At 57.1% G+C, this 14,649-nt stretch overlaps 1 protein-coding gene and 1 long non-coding RNA gene across 8 annotated transcripts in view; one reads left to right on the forward strand and one right to left on the reverse strand.

Moving 5' to 3' along the window:
- LOC110259509 overlaps window positions 1-14,649 on the reverse strand; it is a 45,429-nt gene that overhangs the window by 7,820 nt on the left and 22,960 nt on the right. For 5 of the 7 annotated variants that reach the window (XR_002341945.1, XR_002341942.1, XR_002341944.1 and 2 more), the window contains 3 exons: window positions 8,283-8,408; window positions 4,975-6,183; window positions 623-821 (listed from right to left, as the gene is read on the reverse strand). This is a non-coding gene — a long non-coding RNA (uncharacterized LOC110259509). The remainder of the gene's footprint in view (window positions 1-622; window positions 822-4,974; window positions 6,184-8,282; window positions 8,409-14,649) is intronic. The other 2 variants (XR_002341947.1, XR_002341943.1) reach the window with 1 other exon arrangement.
- On the forward strand, window positions 7-14,605 carry SLC4A9 (solute carrier family 4 member 9). Its single transcript, XM_021084880.1, is given in 23 exon segments — window positions 7-844; window positions 1,174-1,334; window positions 1,616-1,729; window positions 2,141-2,196; window positions 2,344-2,501; window positions 2,747-2,834; window positions 3,143-3,297; window positions 3,698-3,814; window positions 3,975-4,105; window positions 4,108-4,148; window positions 4,305-4,438; window positions 4,606-4,868; window positions 5,692-5,750; window positions 5,941-6,129; window positions 6,257-6,370; window positions 7,977-8,138; window positions 8,289-8,467; window positions 9,287-9,359; window positions 10,778-10,846; window positions 11,104-11,277; window positions 11,883-12,038; window positions 12,401-12,503; window positions 13,503-14,605. Coding segments are annotated over 22 exon segments (2,865 nt in total). The 5' UTR covers window positions 7-626; the 3' UTR covers window positions 12,455-12,503; window positions 13,503-14,605.

Raw genomic sequence — 14,649 nt, forward strand, 5'->3', positions numbered from 1 at the left:
TGAGGAAATTTCCAGGTGTTGTCGGTCAAAGGCATGTAAGACTCAGGCACTGCATTCTCAGTGAATGGCCTCCACTTTCCATTGTAAGTCCATTAAGCGGGCAGGGTGTCTGCCTGCTGTCTCCCTTAAGCTGCCTGACATCCATGGATAGACCCAGTTATTTATTGGGTCTCTGTTTATGCCAGTGGGTGCCCTCTGGGTGTGTTAGTGACACCCGAAACAGTCCACAGCATTCGGTGTTTGTATTTGACACAGAGTAGAGGGTAGTATGATCTGGGGGCCAGACCTCAGCTCAAGCCAGCGAGGGACTCCTGTTCATTTACACAAAACACAGTAGGGTCAGACGTGATCCCACAGGAAACGTGCACATTGCTTTGCCCCAGGTCAGGCATTTCTTGAAGAGCCTGGAAAGCTGAGATTAGCCTCACACACTCAGGCCAGCAGGGAATGGGGAAAACAAGCAGGGGACGAGGTGACCTGTTGGCTCCGGAGTCAGCAGGCCTCGCTCTGTCTGTGTCGTGCTGCATGGGGGGGAGGGTGCCTTATAAATACAGCCAGCCAGAGGGCCCTGGCCCCAGAACCGAGGACAACAGCAGCCCCTGAGCATCTGTGCAAGTCTCACCGAGATGAAGCTGTCAGGCCAGGAAGAGTTTGAAGTCTCCAGAGCTTGTGAAAATGTGCCCACAGGAGAGCTGGACAATGACTCTGGCTCTGGGCCCAGACCTGATGATCCCTTAGACGCGGCCAGCGGGAAACTGGGGGATCCCAAGGACCTCCTGCTCTTCATTCAGCTCAACGAGCTGCTGGGCTGGCCCCAGGCGCTGGAATGGAGAGAGACGGGCAGGTGAGTGGGACCAGGGCGGTTTTGGGGGGGTCTTTCCCCTGCCCCCAATGGGGCCTCCTCCATGACCGCCAGCTCTTCCTGTGTGTGTGTGGGGGGGGGGTAGTCTCACTCCCAGTCAGTTCCTTTCTGTGTTTTGAGTTCCCCGAGATGCAAGATGAGGGGTGACTACTGCCCAGGAAGGAGCATGCTCTTGTACCGCTGGGCCCAGGATCCCCTCCCCGACTGCCTCACCTTCCCTGGCTCGCCTGCATCCCCACTCCTAGCCTGTGTCCCCACTCCTAGACTTGGACAGATGCCTGCAATAACATGGTGTACCCTCTTCACCACAGGTGGGTGCTGTTTGAAGAGAAGTTCGAAGTGGGTGCAGGCCGGTGGAGTGCCCCCCATGTGCCCGCCGTGGCGCTGTCCAGCCTCCAGAAGCTCCGCAGTCTGCTGGCCAAGGGACTTGTCCTGCTGGACTGTCCAGCTCAGAGCCTCCTGGAGCTTGTGGGTACGCTGGGTGCCTTTGCTGAGAGGGCCTGGGCAGCCATGTCGTTTCACCAAGATTTTCCTCCCCAAAGTCTTGGAACTTTCCAAAGCCCACCCCGCCCCGCCGCAGGGGATTCCATCCCTGTCACAGGGGAGAGATGCAAACGCAGAGCGGAAAGAGCAGGTTCACTGGCCCCTTCATTCCCTGAGACTCTCAGAAGGGAAAGGGACCTGGGCAGAGGGGAAGGGGAGCGGTTGGGGGCAGGGAGTTCTTGGGAAAAGGATGGGAGCCTCTTTCTCCAGAGCAGGTGACCAGAGTGGAGTCGCTGAGCCCAGAGCTGAGAGGGCAGCTGAAGGCCTTGCTGCTGCAGAGACCCCAGCACCCCATCCAGACCACAGGCACCAGCCCCTGCCGGGGTGAGACGTCCCACCCTGAGCCCAGGACCAGAACTCTGGGGTGGGAGGGCCCCAGATCTCCCCTGTACTTCCCGGACCAAGGGTGGCCTGGCCTCTACTCAGACCTCAACCCAGGGGTGAGAAGCGGGCGTAGTAGGGAGGGCAGAAGAATGGAGGAGCCAGAATCCCAACAGCCAGAGCTCTGCGAAGGGAGGTTCTTGGTAGATGCTGGGGAGACTACACAGTGGTTTAATCTTCACAGCCATGGTGGGAGGCAACACCCACATTATCCCCATTCTAGCGCTGAGAAAACTGAGGAGCAGAGGGAGAAGGTGGGCTCCAGTTTTCACAACTTGGCAAAGCTGGGCAGGGAGCCCTGGGGGGTCTCGCCCAGAGTCTGTGCTCTTAATCACGCAGAATCCTGCTTTGTAGGATCGGCCCAACCAAGAGAGGCTTCGCGGGATGAGGAAGCGCCCCTGAAGGAGCAGGTGTGTGGCCCTTCCTTGGGCAGGGCTGGGAGAGGAGCCAGGGGTTCACAGAGACCCACCCTCCGCCAGCCTCCTCCTCAGTCCAGATCCTGCCGACAACCTCTTCCCCGAAAAACCTCTCCTCCTCCGGGTCTCTTTAACCCCCAGCGACAGAACCCTCTGAGACAGAAGCTCCCCCCGGGGACTGAGGCGGGGGCTGTGCTGGCCGGAGAGCTGGGCTTCCTGGCGCACCCCCTGGGGGTCTTTGTGCGACTGCGGGATCCAGTGGTGCTGGGGCCCCTCACTGAGGTGCCTCTCCCCAGCAGGTGAGGCTGCCGAGTGGGGCTCAGGGATCCTGGAGCCCCGAGGAGGCCCTTACTGGGGAGGGTATTAGGGGGTCTTTGGGCCCCGCTCCCTTGGGCTGGGGGGCTCAGGGAGGGGCAGCGGTCAGGACTGTGAGGAAGGCACCCGCGCGAGTGTGTGCGTGGGGCTGGTAGGGAGTCAGAGCCCAGCGCTGCCCTACGAGAGGGAGCAGCCGCCGACGCTCCCTGGAACCTGGTTCCTTCCTCAGGTTTTTCTGCCTCCTTGTCGGTCCCCCGACCCTGGGAAGGAGCTATCACGAGATGGGCCGGGCGGTGGCTGTCCTCCTCAGCGACCCGGTGAGCTGGGCAGGTGTCGGCGTGCACGCGTGCGCACCCAGGCTTGTGGCAGTGAGTGCGTGCGCGGACTCGATACGTGTGACCGAGTGCGGCAACGAGGCCGAGATCACCGGCCCTTGGCTAGCGCCGCACCCCCTCCGCCAGCGCAGCGCCGGGGCGCAGTAGGCACCCACGCTGCTCGATGCCCGCGTGCGACACGAATGCTTGAGGGACCCGCCTGCCTGTGTGACGTGTGTCTCGTTTTGAAACTGCAAGTGCCTGTAAGGGTGAAGCTTCGTATTTAGCGCCCCTCTGCGCCCTGTCCCCAGCAATTCCAGGGGTCAGCTCGTCGGGCCAGCAACCTTCAAGACCTCCTGGCAGCCCTGGATGCCTTCCTAGAGGAGGTGACAGTGCTCCCTCCAGGTCGGTGGGATCCAACAGTTCGGATTCCCCCGCCTAAATGTCTGCCCTCTCAGCACAAAAGGTATCTGGGGGTCATGGTCCCATAGAGACCCTTCCGCACTGGCCTTGGGTCCACTGTTGGGGGCGTTGAGGCGGGGAGGGGAGGCGGTTGCCAGGAAAGGGACAGGAGCCTGTGCTCTGATTGGGGTCAGGCCGACCCAACTGGGCTCACAGTCGCTGTGAGACCTTGCGCGAGGGCCTTCCCTTGCTGGAGCCTGGCTCGCACGTCTGCTAGACGGTCACACACACCATGCCCTGGTCCTTGTTGAGGTGGGGCCCCGGGCTCCGCGCGCGGGGCCGCGTCCCGCCAGCAGAGACACGGGCCGCCGCCAGGGGGCAGCGCGCCCCCAGCTCCCGCGCCCAGTCGCCGCGTCGCCGGCTGCTCGGAGATGCTCCGCCGACTTGGCTTCCCCTGTGCTCAGGCTCCCCGCGCAACTGCAGGAGGCCACGCGCCCCTCTGCCCGGCGAAGGGCCCCGGCCGAAGACCCGCACGGCTGCGGGCCGCACGCGCCCGGCCCTGAGTTGCGGCGGACGGGCAGGTGAGGCGAGCTGGGGTGCGAACCAGGGGCCGGTCGAGGCGCCGGGAGGAGGCGGAGGTGTGCGCTCAGCGTGCGGGGCGGGAGGCTCCCCCGGCCGCAGGGAAAGGGAGAGGGGAGTGGGCTGCGGGAACCCGGATCGCTGATGACCCCCGGGCGGGAGGCTGTTTGGGGGCCTTGTCCAGGACGTGCGCCGGAAGGCCTCGTGGTACCCCAGCGACTTCTCGGACGCCCTGCACCCCCAGTGCCTCTCGGCCGTGCTCTACATTTACCTGGCCACCGTCACGAACGCCATCACTTTGGGGGACTGCTGGGAGAAGCCACCGACGGTGCTCAGGTCGGCGGGGCGGGGGGAGCGGGCAGAGCTTTGGTTCTCCACGAGCCAGGCCCTCTGCCCTTCTCGGGGACGATGGGTGGGCTGAGAAGGCTCCCCCCAAGCTTGGGGGGAGGACTCCAGGGTCCTGCGCTGACAGTGTCCTCTAACGGCTTCTAGGGGGTGCTGGAGAGCTTCCTGGGCACAGCAGTGGCTGGAGCTGCCTTCTGCCTGATGGCGGGCCAGCCCCTCACCATCCTCAGCAGCACTGGGCCAGTGCTGGTCTTTGAACGCCTGCTCTTCTCCTTCAGCAGGTGGGAGGACTCACCCACCTCCCCTCGCCCTCACCACTCACCCTCGGCCTGGTCCTGGCGGCCTCAATAGGGGAGGATGGGAACGGCCTGGCTCCAGGGGCAGCTGACCCAGATTAGGCTGGGAGCAGAAGGGCCCTGCCCAGCCCTGCCTGTCTCTCGACCCCTAGAGATCACGGCCTGGACTACCTGCCCTTCCGCCTGTGGGTGGGCCTCTGGGTGGCCACCTTTTGCCTGGTGCTGGTGGCCACGGAGGCCAGCGTGCTGGTGCGCTACTTCACCCGCTTCACCGAGGAAGGCTTCTGTGCCCTCATCAGCCTCATCTTCATCTACGATGCCGTGGGCAAAATGCTGACCTTGACCCAGGCCTATCCCATCCAGAGACCTGGCTCTCTTGCCTATGGCTGCCTCTGCCAGTACCCAGAACCAGGAGGTGGGTGAGGAAAGTAGGGAGCTGGAGGAAAATGAGGGCGGAGGCAGAAGGGGTTGTCCCCTTGCTGTCCCGCTTAGTTCAGTTCAGCCAAGTGCTGAGTACTCACCTAGTAACCAGCAGTGCTCTAGTTCTGAGTCAGGTGAAAATAAGTCTACAGAGCAGGCCCAATATCATCTTTACTTCTGACAAGGCTGAGAGAAGAACACCGTTACAGCTATGAGCGAGCGGGCTTCCGAATGAGGAAACCAGACTTAGATGGACGGACTCACCCAGGCGGTCATGGCTGCAAAGACAGGGACTGTCTCGCCCCAGAGGAGCTGAGCTAAATGCACACACGGTGCCTGCAGCCTACTCCGCGGAGGGGCGTGGCCAGGCAAGCCCAGTGTCTTCTCCCCAATTCACCAATCAAATAAATTGCCACGCTTGCCCTTGGCCGAGTGACTGGGTGGCAAGAAGCTTGGAGTGTTACACTCGCCCAGATCCCTCCACAAGGTCAGAAACAGCAGACCAGGGAAGAGGTGTCCGCTCGAGGGTGCCGCCCCGTACTAGACATGGACGGGACCCATTCTGGCCCGGATGGAAACACAGATTGGTGTGCTCATCCATTTGCTGGGGATCTGCTTTCGCCAGGCCTGTGCTGAGGAGCAGGGAGTCTGTTAGGCAGGGAATCTGAAGGGACCAGGGCGCGAGGCAATGTCCTGAGGACGGACTTGTAGTGATTGGAGGCAGCAGACAGGTGAATCAGAACCAAGAACCCTCTGGGCCTGTGAGATCAGGCTCCTGATTAGGGGAAGATACGCCTGAATTCTTCTCTGCTTCCCAGGAAACGAGTCTCAGTGGACAAGCACGAAGCCAAAAGTCGAAGATGACATCTTAAGCTTGGTGAGGGCCTGTTCCCCGGAGGGCGTGGAGAAGAGCGGGTGCAGGCCAAAGAAGCCAGTGGTTCCTGGCTCTTCCCACCCCCCACAGGCCACTGAGGCCCAGCCATTGGCGGTGGCTGGAGCTCTGCCTCGCGTCCTCGGGGCCTCAGTGGTCCGCTCCTACCGCCGTGTCTCACCACCTCTCCGCACAGGACCTAGGCCTGGTCAACGCATCCTTGCTGCCCCCACCTGAGTGTGCCCGGCGGGGAGGCCACCCTCGTGGCCCTGGCTGTCACACGGTCCCGGACGTCGCCGTCTTCTCCGTCCTCCTCTTCCTAACCTCCTTCTTCTTTGCCATGGCTCTCAAGCACCTCAAGACCAGCCGCTTCTTCCCCTCCGTGGTGAGTGTCACCTCTTTCTGGGGGAGAGAACGGGCTCTCGGCCTCGGGCCCTGTCTGCGAATGGGAAAGACCACGGAAGGAGGTGAGTGGTGGCCGGAACCTCGCTGAGTGTCCACTGGGTGGCCAGGTGCGGAAGATGCTAGGCGACTTCTCCTCCGTCCTGGCCATCCTGTTGGGCTGTGGCCTCGATGCCTTCCTGGACCTAGCCACGCCAAAGCTCCTGGTGCCCAGAGAGTTCAAGGTGAGAGCTGGAAGTGGAAGGCGGGGGCCCAGCAAACAGGGCCGTAGAGGAGGAGGTGTGACTAGACCCCCCCCCCACTTCTCCTCCAGTCTTCCCTCACTCCTAAAATAATATAATAATGGCCTCACAGATGTCGTGAGGACACATCATGTGCCAGGTACACAGTGAGCACAGAACACTAGGGAGCTATTATTACAGGTAAGGGGTTAAAAGGATGGGTTCCAGTCAGACCTCCCTGGGTCCACTCCATTTCTGCCACTTCTAGCCGTGTGTCTTAGGGGAGTTAACCTGCAGGCTGAGCCTCGATTTCTTCCTCTACAAGGTGGAAGTAATAAATAGCAAGAGTTCCTCCTTCATAGATTGTTTTGAGGTTCACGAAGTGCAGAATGCAAAGCACTGTCACACTGCTAGGACTGGCACACACCATACCGACCTCCGTAACTGTTAGCCATTGTTGTGGGTCCTCCCCACCTCTGGCGTGGCCCGACCCACGGCCCTGCTCCCCCTCTTCTCTGCACCTCTGATCGCCTGCTCTGATCCAGTGAAGCCGGAGCTCTCTGTCTAGCACATGGCAGTGCACAGGACAAGGCTCAGCACTGACCTGGCACCTAAGCGTTGCCAGTGCATTTGGAGACCTCCCCTCCAGCTTCCCTCAGGGCAGGAAAGCAGGGGGGCGCCAACTGGGGCGGCCTCAGGGGCTCAGAATCCCAGCCGGCCGCTGGGGCCCCTCTCCCACACAGACGCTAGTAATCGGAGCAGACGCAGACACACCCAGCCCTGCCCCTGCCCCAGATCAAGGCAGGTCTGAGCCTGAGTTGCCCCACCCTGGATGGGGGGTGGGGGCGCCTAGGGAAAGGGCTTTGCACATCAAGAAGGATGGGCAGCTGGGGGTTTGGGATGGAAATGCTCTATCATTGTACAACTATAAATTTAATAAATTCATTGAATAATATTTAAAAAGTCAAACAAAAGTGAAAAAAAAAAAAAAAAAAGAAGGATGGGCAGGCCTCATTCACCACCTCTTCCTTTTGCAGGGAGGGAGGGGGGACTTGAGAACCAAAGTCCAGAAGCCCTGGCTCCAGCCCACCCTCTAGGCTGGTCCCCCTCCTTCTGCCCTCTGTCATTCTTTTTTTTTTTTTAAAGAATTTATTTATTTATTTATTTAATTTTTTTTTGGTCTTTTTGCTATTTCTTTGGGCTGCTCCCGGGCATATGGAGGTTCCCAGGCTAGGGGTCGAATCGGAGCTGTAGCCACCGGCCTACGCCAGAGCCACAGCAACGTGGGATCCGAGCTGCATCTGCAACCTACAGCACAGCTCACGGCAACGCCGGATCGTTAACCCAATGAGCAAGGGCAGGGACCGAACCCGCAACCTCTTGGTTCCTAGTCGGATTCGTTAACCACTGCGCCACGACGGGAACTCCTGTCATTCTTGCCCTGGGGTGCTTTGAACCAGCTATGCCTACCCAGTCTGCTCCCACCTAGCATCCAGTGTCTCGGGACTGGGGGGCCGGGGGCGTTGGGAAGAATGCCAAGGCTGGAGTGTGCAGGGGAGGTGCTCTTGAGAGACCCTCTCCAACCTGCCCGTGGACTGCCCTCCCCCAGCCCACACTCCCTGGGCGTGGCTGGCTGGTGTCACCTTTTGGAGCCAACCCCTGGTGGCTGAGTGTGGCAGCTGCCCTGCCTGCCCTGCTGTTGTCTATCCTCATCTTCATGGACCAGCAGATCACAGGGGTCATCCTCAACCGCGCCGAGTATCGACTGCGGGTAAGGCCTGCTGGGGAAGACCCTAGGTCCCTAGACCGAGGGACAGAAGTTCCGGGGTGGGGGGGTCCAGGCTCCCCCTCTCCCGCCCCAGAGGACAGAGGGCCCAGGTCTGGACTAGCTGCATCCTCGTTGCCCCACCACTACCTGCAGAAGGGAGCTGGCTTCCACCTGGACCTCTTCTGTGTGGCTGCGCTCATGCTGCTCACGTCAGCGCTTGGGCTGCCCTGGTACGTCTCAGCCACTGTCATCTCCCTGGCCCACATGGACAGTCTGCAGAGAGAGAGCAGAGCTGGTGTCCCAGGGGAGCCTCCTAGCTTCCTCGGCATCAGGTGAGGCCATTCAGGAGGCAGGAATGAGAGGTGGGCAGCAAGGTGGGCTAGTGGGTACAGGGCAGGGTTATTTGGGCAGCTTAAAGTCTAAGCTGGTGAGTCCAGAGGGCTCAGCGCCCCACCAGCACTGCGGTGGGGTGAATGGATGCGTTCTGGGACCTTGGCTTCTCCTCCTCCAGCCAGAGGACTGGGCGGGGCCTTAAGAGGAGCATCGCGGTTGTAAGGGCAGAGGCAGCCAGAGCTGAGCAAGGATGAGGTGCCCCCTAATAATCCCCGCTCAGTGTGGAAGCACCTCACTTAATGTTACACCATAACCATCACAACACTGATTTTGCTGAAAACACAATCTTACTGTTGAAAGTATGTGAAATCAACTTTGCAAATTGGGAAGTAAAAGGTATTATGGTAGTGTAAAGATTGCTAAATTTCCATCAAAATAAACAATAGAGCAACTAGAAGCTTGAACTGATGAAGAGGCCAGGGTCCCTGAACTGAAGTGCCTTGTCCCTTCCTCTCTCTCTTTGGCCATACTTGTGGCATGTGGAAGTTCCTGGGCCAGGGAGAGAGCCTGCGCCACGGCAGTGACCTGAGCTGCCCCAGTGACAATGCCGGATCTTTCACTTGCTGAGCTACAAGACAATTCTTTGCTCTCCACCAAATTTTCACACCAGACTAAGGCCCCCTCCCTGGCAGGTTCCTACTGGGAGATCCCTCCACTTGCCCCCTGCCAGGGTGGGTTGTGGTGTCTGGCCAGCATCTCCGGCCTAAGCACTGCAGGGCCCCTCCCAGACCCTGGCTAAGCCCTCCCTGTCCCCACAGAGAGCAGAGGCTGACGGGCCTGGTGGTGTTCATTCTCACAGGACTCTCCATCTTCCTGGCACCGGTACTCAAGGTACCTTTGTTAGGCCAGCATGGGGGCAGGGCAGTAAGAATCACGACTGTAGCAAGAATGGTCACTGGCTGAGGGCTATTGCGTGCCAGGCACTGTGTTAGGTTTTCTCTGGACAGAGTCTCATTTAATCCTCACACTGCTCCTCAGAGGCAGAGGCCCTTTGCAAGAGCGGAAGCCAAAGCTCAAAGAGATGAAAGAGTTGACAGGAGAACACCAAGAGAGCTGGTTTCTCAGATCTAATCTGAGAACCCAAACTCTTACCCGGTGGGCTTTCTGCCCAGTGGAGCTGGGTGTAGTCGTGCCACCATCCTTGGGGGCCAAGTGCCACCCCTGCTCCAGCCTCTCGGTGAGCTTTAAACATCACACCCCAAATCTTTGAGGCAAATGCTTTTACCTCTCCCTCACCATATGCTTACAGAACACCTGCTGTGTGCAAGGCTCAGCTAGGGACCCAGGAGAAGGGAGGGGGGAGGGGAGGCATATCCAAAAAGAATACAGAACCAAGCCCCGGTCGGCCACACAGACACACGAATAACCACTTAATAACAAGTAACAGCAGAAAGGCTCAACAAGCCGAGACAGCACGGCAGTCAGGAAGGGTGTGGAGAATGGCACCCAAGAGTCACTGGCAGGACGACAAGAGGTTAGGGGAGGGAGAGGTCATGGAGGCTGGGTGAGAGTAAAGGCATGGAAAGAGCCAGATGGACCGGATCAACCGCTTCCTGACTAGGGGACTCTCATTGAACAGGTATTTACTGAGCATAAACCGCATGCCCAGCACTGCTCCAGGCAACTGGGAATATAGTGGTGATCAAAAGAGATCATCGCCTCCTGCAGTCTGGTGAGAGGAGGCAGACTAAAACGATTAAAACAATAAAATAGGATCATTTCAGGCAGTGAGGACTTCTAAGAAAACCGAGAGCAAGGTGACTAAGAGCGCCGGGGGTCTCCTTTAGAGCAGACGGTCAGCTCAGGGGAGGTTTGTCTGGGGTGCGATGAGCAGTGAGAAGGAAGGCGGGGAAGAGCATTTTAGGTGCAGGGCGTAGCAAAGCAAAGGCCTTGCAAGAGGCAGAAATAAACTTGGGCATAAGGAGGAAAGGAAGGGAGGCCAGGAGAGCAGGAGCGGGGCGGGCTGAGGGGAACGTGAGGGAGGAGTGCGGAGAGGTAACAGGCACGTTACTTAGTCCTCTGAAATCCAGTGTCTCCCTCTGTAAAATGGAGACGACCGTAACATTTACCCCATCTGACGGACGCCAAGTGTCAGCGAGATCAGGCATGCAAAGTGGGGAGGAAGGGAAAGATCTGGACGTGCTTAGATGCTGGAAGCGGGGCTTGGAGCCTCGGGGTGTGTGTGGGAGGGTGTCTGGGCAGCTGGCAGGGACCAGGAGTCTTGCCAGCGCTCCACTTCTCTCTCCCAGTTCATCCCGATGCCTGTGCTCTACGGCATCTTCCTGTCCATGGGGGTGGCCGCGATTAGCAGCATCCAGGTGAGTCTGTTAGAATCACCAAGTAACCCCCCTCTGATCCTTTGCTTTCCTGCTGGTACCTCCTGCCTTCACTTGCCAGTTCCCATCCCCTCCTCTTGGCCTGCCTCTCCTGGGCACAGGGACTCTGCTGCCATGTTCTGGATAGGGTGGGGACCCAGGAAGCCCTCTGACCAGCCCCTGCTGGGCTTGGAGAGCTCATAGGGACAGCCTCCAGCCGACCTGAGTACCATGCTTTCCTCCTTCTCTTGTTCCCCCAGTTCACAAAGAGGGTGCAGCTATTACTGATGCCAGCAAAGCACCAGCCAGACCTCCTGCTCTTGCGGCATGTGCCCCTGAGCAGGGTCCACCTCTTCACAGCCATCCAGCTTGCCTGCCTGGGTCTGCTCTGGATAATCAAGTCTACCCCTGCAGCCATCATCTTTCCCCTCATGGTGATTCCGGGCAGAGCTGGGTGGTATCCTGCCAGCTCCCAAGAGACTCTGAGACAGGGAGTGTGGCCAGGGCCTGCACAAGAGGAAGAACGTCCCCTCTGTCACCCGCCCTGGCTCTGGGAATCCTAGCACAAAGAAAGATGGCAAAGGGATCCCTGTGGGTGGGCTAGATCTAGGGTATTTGGTTCAACCCTTTCCCCAACCTCTCTGGGCTGATCAGCAACAGGTAGGGATAGAAAGCCCAGAAGAAAACTGAGGCCCTGGGAGAGGCAAGGCCGGCACCTCTGTTGCTCAGTGAGATGATAATGTAAGTGGATCCCGGCCTTGTTGTTGCTCACTGGGCAAGAGCTTTGGGTTTTGCACCGGCACCAGTCTGGTTACTACATCCCCGCTCTGTGACCTCAGAGAAGTTTAACTAAACTTTCAGAACATCCATTTCTCTCTGTACAATGGGATAATTATTCCCTCCACCTCATACGAATGTGTTGGCATTCCGTGAAACTACCCACAGTGCCTTACACACAGGAAGAGCTCAATGAATATTCCTGTTGTTAACGTTCCTGCTGCTGCTGCTGACGCTCTTGGCTTTGTGTCTCTCCCTACAGTTGCTGGGCCTGGTGGGGGTCCGAAAGGCACTGGAGTGGGTTTTCTCACCACAGGAACTCCTCTGGCTGGATGAGCCGATGCCAGAGAAGGAGAGAAGCATCCCTGAGACGGGGCTGGAGCCGGAGTACTCATTCAACAGAAGTGACAGTGAAGATGTGAGCTCCAGGAAGGGTCCTCTCAGGACAACAGAGCAGGGGTGGGGGAGAGAAGTCCTGCCCGGGAGTTGTCCCTAAAGTCTAGTGTCTGAAGTCTGAAGATCTGACCAACACAATCACTCCTCTTAGTTTCCTATTAACAAAGGCGCACTGAAGGAGCGAGGGAAATTTCTCTTCTCATGAGCCTGTGGGGGTGGAAAGGGCGGGGGACAAAGCTCTAAGTGTCCTTTTCAATCCTGATCTTTGTCTTCGTCTTAACGTGGGTTTAGATCCTTTCCCTTTCTGGGTCCCTTTCAATTGGCCGTCTCTCTTACTCTTCTGTCTTTCTGTCCCTAACTCATCTTGGGATCTTTGTTCCACAGTCTGAGCTGAGGTATCAGCCAAAGGCTCCAGAAATCAACATCTCTGTAAATTAACTGGAGTAGGAGGAGTATGGAGTGGAGGCTCCAAGAAACTGAGAATGAGGTGAGGGTGGGAGGGGAGTGCCCCGGGTGTCCAGGAGGGGAGGTGGGGGCCCAGACCTTGAAAACCTCCCCAGTGCTGATGAGCCCCGTTCTCTCTCCAGTCCCTTATCAGCCCCAGACCCCGGGAGTGGGTAGAAGCCTTTCTCCAGGGGAAAGGAAACTAGCAAGGGTACCTGCGCCCGGCTCCCTGCAGCACTAAAGCCTGGCCAGTAGAGGGAGCTCAAGCCCACACCAAATTGGAAGTGGGGGTGGGGAGTAGGGAAGGAAGGGGGTTGATGATAAAAGAGTGGGTGGGAGGAGGGGAGGATAAAGCCCCCACCCCCACCCTTTGCCTGGAGGCTCCTCCCATAGGCTGCCAAGGACCACTCTCCAGACAAGTGGAGGGATCCTTGTCACTTGCCCTCTGCCGTTCCTTCATTTTATTCATCCACTTATCAGAACATTTTCAGAGTCCTTTCAGATTATCTAGGTACTAGAGATACAGCAGTAACACCATTACGGTCCTTGACCTCAGGAAGTTAAAATTCCAGTGGGAAAGACAAACAGGCAGCTGTTGGAGTGGGAAGGGCTGGCCAAGGAAGAAGCTGTGGCACAGAGGACTGAGGTCCCTTCTCGGAGGGTGGTGAGGGCGCAGTGGTGGAGTCTGGCAGGGCTTCCAGGAGGAACTGGTCCACAATTTGCAATCTGAAGGATGAATAGAAGCTAGCCAGGAGAGGATGGAGGGAAAATGTTCGGGGCCAAGGGTGTTAATGTGCAAAAGCCTGGAATTTTCCCTTAATAAACCAAACCCTTTGGGCCCACAGAATGCCCTCCACTCCATGGCTCTCCAAGTCCAAGAGTCCACAAGTCCCCATCAATTGTAATGGAAACTTCTGGGGGCTAGAGGGAGACAGAGCGAATCCAGCTGGCCCAGAACAAGATCACCTAGCGCTCCGTGGCTCTGTTCTTTGCCTTACAGTGTCCCTGAGTCCTGACCCCATCATGTCTTCTCTCTTCACAGATATTCACTCGGGAAGTCAGGACATTGCTGGCCTTTGGCTTAAGTGCCAGATGCTTGGTTGGCTGGGAACCTGGAACACTGGGACAGGACTGGAAGGCAGGTGGCCAAAACCTCAGTCACCCCCATGAACGAAGGGTGGAGAGTAGCAGGGAACAGGCAGGTTTGCACTACGGTTAGGAAAGTCGAGTAAGTCAGAGGGACTGGCCAAGCCCCAGTCACACTCTACCCCAGTAAAGGAAGCTAATTCCAGAAGCCCTTCCCATTTTGAACTTTCTGTCCTCACAAATTCTCTTTTATAGAATCAGGGGGTTGTCACATTTTGGTTTGCAAAAGGGAGAAAAAGCCCCTCTTTCTTATTATAATAAGTATTCTTCTATTTGAAACAGTTTCTTACACATAGAAAAATGTTTTGTTTTTTCATCGCAAAAGTAAATGAGATATAGCAAAATATTAGACCACTATAAAAATGTATAATTTTGAGGAGTTCCCGTCGTGGCTCAGTGGTTAACGAATCCGACTAGGAACCATGAAGTTGCGGGTTTGATCCCTGGCCTTGCTCAGTGGGTTAAGGATCCGGTGTTGCTGTGAACTGTGGTGTAGGCCCATGGCTACAGCTCTGATTAGACCCCTAGCCTGGGAACCTCCATATGCCGCAGGAAGCGGCCCGAGAAATGGCAAAAAGACAAATAAATAAATAAATAAATAAAAATGTATAATTTTGAAATGGAGACCAACCCAGAGATAACCAGTGTTCACATTTTAGTGTATATTGTGCATATTTGAGTTTAATAACATTTTTGACACTTAATATGCATTAGATATTTTCCCCATGTCTATACTACATACACATCCAATTTATCCATTTTGCATAGAATAACTTTACAAATTGAAAAAGATATTATATATACAGAAGAATATATAAAATGTCTTCTGCAAGTGCAAGAATTTCTCCAGAGTGCATACCTAGGAGTGGAATTAAAGAATAACAACAAAAGGAACATGTGTAATCCAACACTCAAGTTAAGAAATAGCATCTGGAGTTCCCGTCGTGGCTCAGTGGTTAATGAATCCGATTAGGAACCATGAGGTTGCAGTTCGATCCCTGGCCTTGCTCAGTGGGTTAAGGATCCAGTGTTGCCGTGAGCTG

This window comes from Sus scrofa, chromosome 2 (genome assembly GCF_000003025.6).
Source record: "Sus scrofa isolate TJ Tabasco breed Duroc chromosome 2, Sscrofa11.1, whole genome shotgun sequence".
Classification (NCBI taxonomy): Eukaryota; Metazoa; Chordata; class Mammalia; order Artiodactyla; family Suidae; genus Sus; species Sus scrofa.